Here is a 12,672-nt window from a genome sequence, read left to right on the forward strand (position 1 = left end):
CCGTACGACTGCGCTATTGACCTCCTCCCAGGTGCAGTCCTCCCCAGGGGGCGCCTGTTTTCGATCTCACGGCCTGAGAGGGAGGCGATGGAGCAGTATATTAAGGAATCCTTGGCAACCGGCATTATACGGCCGTCCTCTTCCCCGGTGGGCGCCGGATTCTTCTTTGTGCCGAAAAAAGATGGCGGCTTACGCCCGTGCATTGATTATCGATCGCTGAATGACATCACAGTGAAGAACAAATATCCGCTCCCGCTCCTCGAGTCTGCGTTCACCCCCCTTCAGGACGCCACCATATTCACCAAACTTGATCTCCGCAGCGCCTATCATCTCGTCCGTATCCGAGAGGGGGATGAGTGGAAGACCGCATTCAACACCCCCCTGGGTCACTTTGAATACCTCGTTATGCCGTTCGGTCTCACCAACGCCCCCGCCGTCTTTCAGAACCTCGTGAACGATGTCCTCGGAAACCTGATCAATCGGTTCGTGGTGGTTTACCTCGATGATATCCTGGTCTACTCTCGCAACCCCCTTGAACACCAGGAACATGTCCGTCAAGTACTACAGCGTCTACTGGAGAACAAGCTCTTTGTTAAGGCCGAAAAGTGCGAGTTCCACGTCCCTGAAACCAAATTCCTGGGCTACATCATTGGCAAGGGCCAACTACGCATGGACCCAGCTAAGGTCTCGGCGGTCCTGAATTGGCCACTTCCTGCCGACCGGAAACAGCTCCAGCGCTTCTTGGGCTTTGCGAATTACTATCGTCGCTTCATCCGTGACTACAGCCGGATTGCTGCTCCTCTCACGGCCCTCACCTCCACAGCTACGCCCTTTTGCTGGTCTGACGCTGCCGGCGCAGCCTTCCGTGACCTCAAAGCACGTTTCACCACGGCTCCTGTGCTGGTCAATCCCGACCCAGCACTTCAGTTCATTGTTGAGGTCGACGCCTCAGAGGTCGGAGTGGGTGCAGTGTTGTCCCAACGCAGAACCGACGGCAAAGTGCACCCGTGCGCCTATTTTTCCCGCAGGTTGTCCTCAGCAGAGCGTAACTACAGCATCGGCGATAGAGAACTCCTTGCTGTGAAGATGGCCCTTGAGGAATGGCGCCATCACCTGGAAGGAGCGTCCTCACCGTTCCTTGTGCTCACCGATCACAAAAACCTTGAATATCTCAAGTCCGCCAAACGTCTCAATCCGCGTCAAGCAAGGTGGGCCATGTATTTTTGCCGGTTCAATTTTAATTTGTCCTACATTCCAGGCTCCAAGAATACAAAACCCGATGCCCTGTCCCGGCAATTCCAGAAGAGCCAGTCTCAGGCGGAACCCTCAACCATCCTCCCTCCAACCTGCTTCCTCGCTGCCATGGAGTGGGAGATCGAGGCGAAGGTCAAAGAGGCACTCAGGGACCACCCCGACCCTCGTGGGGAGCCACAGTCTACGCTCTTTGTTCCTCCGGACCTTCGAGCCCAGGTATTAGAATGGGCCCACTCATCTCGTTTGTTTTGCCACCCTGGCATTAGGAGGACGTTGTCGGTGCTGCGACAGCGGTTTTGGTGGCCGACCCTTGTGACAGACGCCCGTTCGTTCGTCCTTGCATGCACGGTTTGCGCACGCAGCAAGACTACCACCCGGCCCAGCGCAGGACTGCTACACCCACTACCTATCCCGAGCCGACCATGGTCACATATCGCCCTGGACTTTGTCACCGGTCTTCCTCCCTCCAAAGGCAACACAGCAATCCTCACAATAGTTGATCGGTTTTCCAAGGCAGCCCACTTCGTTCCTCTTCGCAAGCTTCCCACCGCCTCAGAAACGGCTGATCTGCTCACTCACCATGTTCTCCGCCTGCATGGTATCCCAGCAGATGTGGTCTCGGACCGGGGACCACAATTCACCTCCCAGGTGTGGAGGGCTTTCTGCGCGGCATTGGGCATCTCGGTGAGTCTTTCCTCCGGCTATCACCCGCAGTCAAATGGGCAATGCGAGCGCACGAATCAACAACTGGAGGCCGCCCTTCGATGCGCCACGCAGGCCCATCCTGCCTCCTGGAGCGACAATCTGGCATGGATTGAGTATGCCCACAACTCCCTCCCGAACGCCTCATCTGGTATGTCCCCGTTCCTCTGCTCCCTTGGCTATCAGCCGCCGTTATTCCCATCACAGGAAAAAGACATTGCAGTCCCCTCGGTCCAAGCTCACGTCAACCGGTGCTCCCGGGTCTGGGAACGGGCTCGCGCGGCGCTCCAACGGGCTTCGCAAGCAACAATGTGTCCAGGCCAACCGCCGTCGCATGCCAGCGCCCGTTTACACCGTGGGCCAGAAGGTTTGGCTCGCGGCCAAGTCCCTGCCTGTGAAGACTGGATCAGCTAAGCTGACCCCCCGGTTTGTAGGCCCGTACGAAATTGTAAAGGTGGTGAACCCTGCAGCCGTGCGCCTCAGGCTCCCTCGTCATTTCCGCGTCCATCCCACGTTCCACGTCTCCCAGGTCAAGCCTGTTTCTTCATGTCCTCGATTTACAGGGTGCAAATTTGAGACATCGGTGCTTAGGGAATTAGTTGGATCCTCCTTCAAATTGGTGAGACTGTTCATGAGACATATGAGATCTAAAGTTGTCAAAATGGTGAGTTTTCTATCACGGGCCTGACCTGGGCGGGATGTTAAAGGCGGCCTTTTTTTGGCAACACGCCAAATTTAGTAAATGACTAATAACTCCCTGATACAAAGTTCTTGATGAGATTCGTACCCTGAAGGGTCCTGTAGGGTGCTTGATGAGAGTTGTACCCTGAAGGGTCCTGTAGGGGTCATTTGCATTAACCGTACAGGGCCAACTAGTGGCAACAGAAAGTCACAGTCATTTTTCTACTGCATTTCCAATTTCTTTGGTTGGTTGATCAGTTTAGGTACAAGACTGTTTCCATGAAAACCCTTTGTTCGCCATTAAAGACAGTAGAGTTCTTCAGGGACTGAGCAGCTAATAGAGCCACAAAATTTGGCATACTTGATCAAATTGGCCCAAATAGAAGATTCATTTTGGTTTTGAATAACGGTGATACTGCATGGACCTCTTTTTTTGTAGGACCCTCTTCAATAGGGTTTTTTTCACCTAGGTATGTTTTTATGTATTTCTTATCTCAGGATATACAAAAATATCTCAGCCATGCTCTAAACACAAAAAAAAGAGGCCTGTTTCCGAGCACGTTAGTTTCTAATGAGATGATTAGAGAGGAAGTATCCGCAAACACCCTGAGCTGCGTGATGTCCAAGTTGCGCCCAACTGCGAGGGCCTGTTCAGTCCTCCTCATAGGTCTAGTTACTATTTGCTGTTGTATTCTTATCCGTTCATACTTCAATATAGTTTAAGTAAAATGAATCATTTCCCACCATTTTATAACCCAAATACAGTTTCACAAAGGAGGAATTTCAGCTGAGATATGAATTCTTCAGCAACCATTCTTTAATTACTATGCCTTTATGTAGTTAATGGTGATGTGTTTTGATTGGGCACTCTCCATAAATAAACACACACTTACAGGTAAATACTGGATTCATTTCCTCCAATGTCTGGGGACTGCAGTTTCTGGACGAGTATGATAATGATGCCAATAAAGAGCACAAAGTTGATCTATTCATCAAAACACAAGCATGATTGACATCATGTTGCAAAGATCATTTCACAGAACAAGGTTCAAACAGACCATAATTGAAGCCAACACAGGTCCCTTAATCACCCACCAGATGGCAGCATGGTCATTCATGTCCCAACAACTGAAATAGAGATACAATAATTAAAAATTAACAACACTTTCAATGAAACAGTCCATTTCTGACTCAAGAGTCTTACAATCATACCCCATATCATCAAAATGCACTCTTAGCACCGCCCAGATGGTTACACACAAGGTAGGCGCTCCTATTGTGGAGTATTATGAAATAGGAAAAATAAAATATTGGGATCAAATCCAGCATCTGATTACATTGAATCTTTGAGTAAAGTCTCTAATAACAGCAGCAGTCTCACCCCAGCCAATGATGATGTACCAATAGAAGTACCTCTTCTCAGGAAAGAAAGTCTCCACCAGTAAGGTGAAGAGATAAAGACCCTCGATGAACAGCCAGAAATAGTTAGAGAGGACACAGTAATGGAAGAATAACATTACTGCTCTGCATTCCAACTTCAAGAGAAGAAAGAATGGACAGCTGTGAGTAGAGGGATTTTTGAGGTGTACTTGTGGGCACCCTGATAACACAACCAGAGGTGGGTAGTAATGCATTATACATACTTGAGTAACTACTGGAGAATATTGTACTTCTAAGAGTAGTTTAACCACACCATACTTTTTAATTTTACTTGAGTAGATTTTTGAAGAAGAAGAAACGCTACACTTAATTCACTACTTTGAGTCGTTACAAATTTCCTTTTTATTCTACATATTAAGATTAGGCATGTGCCAGTATGAGATTTTGACGGTATAATCACCATAAGCTAAAATACCGCGTTTCACGATATTGCAATTATAGCACTAAAATGTGTTATTTTGAGATGTATGGGTTAAAATAACGTCTTTTTTTATCTGTTGAACAGGAATTTTTTAGTTTTTACAACATATTTGCAAAATGGAACATCGACATGACTGTCACGTTAAAATACATAAATAAAATAACAAAAAATAGTTAACTGAAACATTTTAAATAAAAGTGAAATAAATATAACTTATTGACTAAACCCACAGCCACAGCTCAAGTTGCTCAACTAGAACGAACTGAAAAAAAAAGGAACTGGACTGAAACAATATATGATCGAATTGATTTTATGTAAAACACATATCTCTTCTATTAATATTAATTAGTTGAATATTAATGGTTAGTGAGAGCAAGAGACAGAGCAACGGTTGTATGACTCGTATCATGATTTACACATTATATACACACACACACGCCCTCTCTCAGCACAGAAAGTCGCCATAGAGATAAAACACCACAGGCTGCATTATGAAAATGTTATTTTGAACAGATGTTTACAATGGCGGAAGACTTTACAAAAGTAGGTTAATACTAATAGTAGTAGTATTGGTAGTATTAGTAGTAGTAGTAGTAGTTAATAGTAGGTTAAGTAGGTTAGGCGAGGAAATTAGTTAGCCGTCTTGGCATGCTATCTATTCACGTTATCTGCTTCACTAACAACAATGGGACATAAAAATCGCTAATACCGTACTACTGTATGGTGGAAAATTTTAGTGGTTTTGAAACCGTGATGTTTTCATACACCGGGAAACCTTGAAGCCGGTAACTGGCACATGCCTTTTTAAGATGCGACTTTATTTTTCCCAGAGATGCCCACTGGGCTCTACTAGTTTCACCAATGAGATGTCGCAAACAAAAAAAAAGGCATGACATGACTCCATGATGCCAATCAGCAGAGGTGGGTCTTAACGTGCTACCTTTACTCCGTTACATTTAATTGAGTAACTTTTTGAGAAAATGTACTTCTAAGTTTTACCACACAATATGTTTTACTTTTACTTGAGTAGATTTGTGAAGAAGAAACAGTACTCTTACTCTGCTAGTTTGGGCTACGTCAGAGTCGTTACATTTTCATCTTTGTTCTACATATTGACATTATTTTTGCCAGAGATGCCGTCGGTGACTGTCTGTTTCACCACTGAGCCATCATAATAATAACCATAATTATACCAATCAAAGGTAATAATCTTTTTTCTCCATTAGAGGGCACTCATGCTCTTTCGATGGGCAAAGGGTAATCTGTTCTTGTCTAAATTTGATTATTTTTGTTTCATGTTTTTGGTATAATACTGTCACTTAAAAGGGTCAGCATCTCAGCAGGTATTGCCAACCATCGGGGAATGGTACCAGTTCATTGCGCTTTTGCTATAGAAGAGGAGCCTACAACCAAGTACGTTTTGCATATTATGCGGCTAGGAGGGACACTCAAAAATGTCAGTAATGTGTCCGGCGTCTGGCACAACCCATTAGCCGGACGCTAGTTGTCCAGCTTTTAAGGAAAATGGCCATGGTTAGGTTTATGTGACGCCATTCAGCCCCACGGTTCTCACAACTGGCCTGTGGTTGGCCAAGAGTGGTTTCGGTTAAAAACGTCCTGTATCATTGGTTCGCCATTGTTCTTGACGTCACAGAGCGGTGACGTCACATGCTTACGCTGCTGGGCTTCCAGAGTACGACTCTTGCGACATAAACATGTCATCTGTTCAACCCTTTCAATTTGAACCTGAAAGGAACATTAATGAGCATGACAGCACTGTCGATATTTCACAAAACGAGCAAATAAAAAGCAAAATGAACAGGAAAGACGGGATGAGACGTGACTAGTGTAAAAATGGTGTTCTGAAAAAAAAGGTTAGGGGCCACTGGGTTACACTACATTATCATAATAACAGTTCATATAGATGAAGTTGTGTTGAAAAAATTATATACCATTATTTTTAATAAATAAATAAATCCGGAAGCAGTTACTCACATTGTTACTCATTACTTAAGTGTCTTTTCAACGAATACTTTTACTTGTACTTGAGTAATATTATTTAGAAGTAACGCTACTCTTACTTGAGTAACATTTTTGGCTACTCTACCCACCTCTGCCAGTCAGGTGTAACAATACAGTCACATGACCACACACATGCATGAAGTCATGAACGCGTTTTTTTCAAAGTGCTGTAAAAAAAAAAAACAATATTTGAAACTCCATCAACATTACTCAAAAGTGTAGATTCCAACTCCGTCCTAGTTTTTATTTGGTACAGACACACTACAGAAAACCGGAGATAGGCTTGGTTATATCTAATGGTAGGAATTTTTTCCCCACCAGAGGGCACGCATGCTCTTTGGATGGTTGATGTTTCATTTTTGTAGGTTTTTGTAGTCAGAATTCAATGATTTTTATATATTCTTTTGGCCTAATATGGTCATGTAATCGCTTATAGTATAAAAATAACATCTCATATAGATGACATTGTGCTGCGGGAAAAAAAATATATATACCATTGTTTTAAAAAAATGTGACATTGTAATTAGCAGTTACTCATTAATTGAGTATTCTTTTCACCGAACACATTTTTTACTTGTACTTGAGTAAATATTTGGATGACTACTTTTAATTTTACTTGAGTAATATTATTTTGAAGTATAGCTACTCTTGCTTGAGTAAAAAAAAAAAAAAAGGCTACTCTACCCACCTCTTAACCCAACTAAGCATCAGATGTCAATGTTAGCGTTATCTTTAAAATATATTTGATTATATAGAAACCACAGGTTAGTGTGTACAGTGTGTTACTCACAGTATGTATGAAGCAGTGCTCACTGTCCTCCTTGGCATATAACACACCATCTTTGATAAAGACAGAAATAGCTCTCAAGATGAATGACACAAATAGATTCATGTGGATGAAATTCCTCGTACAGTGCAGCTTCCTGTATAGAAAGCAAAAGAAATGATAAGGATGATGACTGTTATGATGACAACTTGACATACCGTATATCCCCTAACAAAAGATTTGGAGCAGTCAGGTGAACACTGTTTTTTTGCTATACATTGAATACATTTCGGTTTGACATCAAGTGTGAAATGTTTTCATAAACATATTTGGATAGGCTCCAGCACCTCCGCGACCCTCGTGAGGAATAAGCGGCATGGAAAATGAATGAATGAATGAATATTTGAAGGCCAGCAGTCTTAATAACTAATAAGTCATTTAAACTAGGATGAACATTTTAAAGGAGCAAAATGTACACTGAAAATTTATGACGCCTTGATCGTACTTTTTTTCTTAAATCTAGACAAACAATGATAAACATCTTGTTTTGAGTGGTAATTATTGCGTCATAAATGCATTTGGAGGCCGGACTCAAAAGTTTGCCTCTTTGCCTTCTGTTTTCCGTCACCGTATAAAGGCGAGGCCATTCCACCATCGTGTCAAAGCATCACAGTCAAGGCCGAGTTAGGCTTCTGCGACAGACCTACGCCATCAAGACAGACCCGATTTACGACCCTTCGCCGTAGCCTGACGTGCACCTCCACAGATTCCTGACTGGGCGTCACATCAACGCGTGGTGATGTAACGCAAATGGACTGAGATTGGTCCGCTCAGACTGTTGTTGTTCAGCGCAAAATCACCGCCATTTTCAAACATTGTTGTGCTACACGCAAAAATGGACCAAGCCATCGAAAGTATCATCGAAGAGGTCCGCAAGTACGACAACCTCTACAATGTCTCGTCAAGACATTATAAAGATTGCCAAATGGCAAACAATTAATGGAAGGAGATTGCTGAAAATACGGGGCTGGCGGTCAGCCACTGCATAAAAAAATGGAGGAACGTCCGAGACAAGTATGTGTGTGTTCGGAAGCGAATGGCCACACGAAGCGGTGACACAATCGGCCAAAAACTATCAGCTTTTTATCACTTTATGTCATATTTTTCTGTTGGTGCACTTTATCATTTATTGCGTACATATGTTTGCTGTGACTCTGGGACTTATTTACATTTTACACTTCTATATGAAGAATAGAGCACAGGATTGGTGTCAAAAGAGTTGTTTTGATGTTTAATTTTCAACAGCAGACAGTTCACACACTTGATACATCATCACTGATTGAGAGTGCCTCGGTGCTTTTATGATAATATGTTTACTATCAAGGCTTCCAATGCAGTTTGAGAAGTTCCATAGCAGCCAGAAATCTGCTACAGCTTCCCACTGGCTGGTTGTAGGACACGGAAAAGAAATCGGACAAAAAGCTGGACAACGCAGCTTGCTGGCTTCCACCTGATGCTAGAATTCGTAAACTCCCAGTCTCTGTGCGGCATCAACAGTCGGACAGAGGACCTCCGCAACCGTCTTCTGCGTCGCCTGCGCCTCAACATTTGTTGGATCAATATTTGTTTTTCAATGTTGATGAGCTGAAGTTCCACATTCAAGTGTTCCATCTCCCTTGGCATTGTTGTGTAACCGGAAGAAAACTAGAGGAAGTCGACAAGAGTCCCTCAAAACAGTACAAACACAACGCCACACCCTTTAGTGGCTTGGCGCGTTCCCTTGCCGCAGAACTATCGAATGCTCATTGACGCCGTAGGGTCTACATCGCCGCTATGCCGTCATCGCAACGCAGAAGTTTGGGACCAGTTTTGTTTGCCTTAGTTGTGGATCCCGCAGTCTTTTGTTTGAACAGTACTTTGTTTTTTGTTAGCTTGTGTTAAATCATTTTTGCACCGCTTGTCTGCCTCGTCTCTGTGCTGTCCTTGCATTTGGGTCCACACTGCCTGCCCGCCCGAGAAATGAGACAACAACTATCTAAGAAAAAAATTACTCAAGTAACGGTACTTGCAGAGATCTGAGTCAATATTCAAAGAAAGAGCCAGAAAAATTAATTGAGTGCTCGGTTTTATTTAAAACTGTGCAGAATGGGGAAAAAAAACAAGCAATAAAACTGATTGCAATGTAAACAGAAGCTAAACAAACTTAGCTTGGCTTTATGGTGGATTGCAAACAACTATCAGGTGCATACCGCCATCTACTGTACAAGAGTGCGGTGATTTTTATTGGTCAATATCTTCTTATCATCATCATCTGCCAAATCTTTCTTGTACTCGTGTTGCTGCCTCTAGTGCTCAATTACGGTATAGTTTTGAAACAAAACTCAACAATTCACATTGAAAAAAACAAAAACAACTTAAAGTAATAATTTGAAAAGTAGTGGAGTAAAAAGTACAGATACAGTTGCGGTCAAAAGTTTACATACACTTGTGAAGAACATAATGTCATGGCTCTCTTGAGTTTCCAGTTATTTCTACAACTCTGATTTTTCTCCGATAGAGTGATTGGAACAGATACTTCTTTGTCACAAAAAACATTCATGAAGTTTGGTTCTTTTTTGACTTTATTATGGGTTAACAGAAAAAGTGATCAAATCTGCTGGGTCAAAAATATACATACATGGATCTGAAAAAGCGAATCATTGACTTGAACAAGTCAGGAAAGTCACTTGGAGCCATTTCAGAGCAGCTGCAGGTCCCAAGAGCAACAGTGCAAACAATTGTTTGTAAGTATAAAGTGCATGGCACTGTTTTGTCACTGCCACGATCACGAAGAAAACGCAAGCTATCACCTGCCTCTAAGAGAAAATTGGTCAGGAGGGTGAAGATTCAACCGAGAATCACCAAAAAGCAGATCTGCCAAGAATTAGAAGCTGCTGGAACACAGGTGTCAGTGTCCACAGTCAAGCGTGTTTTGCATCTCCATGGACTGAGAGGCTGCCGTGCAAGAAGGAAGCCCTTGCTCCAAAAGCGGCACCTTAAGGCTCGACTGAAGTTTGCTGCTGATCACATGGACAAAGATAAGACCTTCTGGAGGAAAGTTCTGTGGTCAGACGAAACAAAAATCGAGCAGTATCTGTTCCAATCACTCTATCAGAGAAAAATCAGAGTTGTAGAAATAACTGGAAACTCAAGAGAGCCATGACATTATGTTCTTCACATGTGTATGTAAACTTTTGACCACAACTGTAGCTGCTGTAAAATGTAGTGAAGTAAAAAGTGCCACTTCGTATTTGAACTTGAGTAAAGTACAAATACCCCAAAATATACTTAAGTACATTAACGAAGTACTTTTACTTCATTAAATTCCATCACTAACCTTTGGGCTGCCAGATAAGTGTTCACAATGGAGAATTAAGCTGCATTATCATACCACTATTGCATTTTAATCAAAAGTTGAAAATGCAATTTCTGGAGAAATTGCACGCAAGTACATGAAAGAACACATACTGGTAGTGTAAGTATATGCAAAAACATGTACTTTTGGTACAAGTACATGCAAATACATGTACCTGTAATACAAGTAATCACAGTTGAGTAATGTTAAGTACACATTCTTGTACAAGTAAACATACTTGTAATACAAGTGCACGAAGTATATGCATATCCTTGTTTTATTTCTGCAACCTTAGTTTATGAAGCCTACAGAGCTCTGGCAACCTGGATGTTGGAAGACCTTATCTTGTACTTGGCTGATTGGTGGAAAGAGAGTGGGACAGCCTTTGTAAACACAGAATTAAAACAATAACAACTTATAAAGGCTGAAAATCAACTTTTAAAATGGGAGAATCTCACAATTGAGAACCGTGTTAGAAGGATTTCCAAAAAAACATGTTTCTTTAAAGTCTATTGACATATTAGGGGGGGTGAAAGTGGGCCAGAACGGTCAGGAACGCAGTTCCGGTATAAGATTCAGGGCCGGAACGCAGTTCCGGTATAAGGTGGTTTGATTCCGAAAATATGACAGCAACTGTCAAAACGCTATGTTAAAAAATATATATATACAAAGCTGCCACACATGCATTTCAGATCCAAGAAGAAAACAGTCTACCAACATCAGATTTACATAAACAAGTATTAACAATAAGCATAGTAAAGTGCTTGTGTAGCGTAATCCGTTTCCACCGGTATTTATTTTATTCCACGGACGGCATGGAGGTTTCCCCAGCTGCTGTAGTAATCTGAGTCTGACGATGACGAGTCACGTCAATGTGCGAATGCACGCAGCAAAGCAAAACACCTGGACTCATTTATCCGTTCAACTGGCTGACATACTGACATGTGATCACCAGAGATAGTTAGCTCTGATTGGTTCAAATGTGCTTGTTTTCTGAAACAGCCCAAAATAAAGAAAAAGGGGGGGCAATGCAAAAGAAAATGATCAAATCTTTAAGAGCAAGGAAAGAGTTAAGGAAGTTTATCAATCATATTTAGTTTTATTTGCTCTGTTGGGGAGGTTCAGAACATCTTAGCTGTCAATGTGCACTTTGGACTTATATTTATTCATCTATGTTGGCTACTTATTCGTTTCCTTATGATTTAAAAAAAGTCAATATTTGCGCGATCTTCAAAATATATATTCCATGTCACTCTGCATAATATGAGTCATTCGTACTTATTTTTCTGAATGTATATGTTACTTATATCTTCATGTTGAAAAAACAACAAAAAGTAAATGTTTACATTATCTTCAGTATGTGAGAAAATGAGGGAAAATAAAAATTAGGAGATAGAAGTTGGGGTTATACTGTAGCTGTTTTAGTTTTATTTTGCAAATCATTGAAATACAATTACAATACAATTTCGAATGAAAATCAATTTTTGTATGTGTGTAACCAAAACAGTTTTCTTTGCATTTCAGTAGTTTTGACTGCCCCCCCACCACCACCACCACTACCACCCAAAAATAAATTAATTAATTAATTAAATTTATGGCTCCATGGCGACCTTCATGTCGGGGAGTTCCGGCAAGAAATTCTAACCATTTTCACCCCTGCATATTAGGGCCATTTCATGAATGATTAAAGGGAAAATCTTATACATTCCTCTTCTAATAATCCTAACCGAAGCGCTAGTTGTTTTCAGTAAAAACGATTCCATAAATACAAAAGGTAGCAACAATAGTGTCAATAAAGTTATGTCGCTTTTATAGTTGCCATTGAAAAATACTATACTAACATTTTTAAAATAGCATGTTCAACTATGCTTTTTAAAGACACTATTCCACTCGATGAAAACAATTATTTCAAATGAAACTGTAAAAAAAAAAAAAGACTAAATAAATCTTGCAAAATGGAGTTCAAAATCAACGTACACTTGTTCATAATTA

At 41.8% G+C, this 12,672-nt stretch overlaps 1 protein-coding gene across 4 annotated transcripts in view; it reads right to left on the minus strand.

Annotated features, from left to right (window-relative positions):
- The window catches only part of adcyap1r1b (adenylate cyclase activating polypeptide 1b (pituitary) receptor type I), a 119,115-nt gene that overhangs the window by 10,103 nt on the left and 96,340 nt on the right, over positions 1 to 12,672 (minus strand). For all 4 annotated transcript variants that reach the window (XM_057841269.1, XM_057841268.1, XM_057841270.1 and 1 more), the window contains 5 exons: positions 7,311 to 7,443; positions 4,019 to 4,172; positions 3,850 to 3,910; positions 3,696 to 3,765; positions 3,531 to 3,622 (listed from right to left, as the gene is read on the minus strand). In XM_057841269.1, the coding sequence (XP_057697252.1) occupies positions 3,531 to 3,622; positions 3,696 to 3,765; positions 3,850 to 3,910; positions 4,019 to 4,172; positions 7,311 to 7,443 (510 nt within the window). The remainder of the gene's footprint in view (positions 1 to 3,530; positions 3,623 to 3,695; positions 3,766 to 3,849; positions 3,911 to 4,018; positions 4,173 to 7,310; positions 7,444 to 12,672) is intronic.

This window comes from Corythoichthys intestinalis, chromosome 7 (assembly GCF_030265065.1).
Source record: "Corythoichthys intestinalis isolate RoL2023-P3 chromosome 7, ASM3026506v1, whole genome shotgun sequence".
Classification (NCBI taxonomy): domain Eukaryota; kingdom Metazoa; phylum Chordata; class Actinopteri; order Syngnathiformes; family Syngnathidae; genus Corythoichthys; species Corythoichthys intestinalis.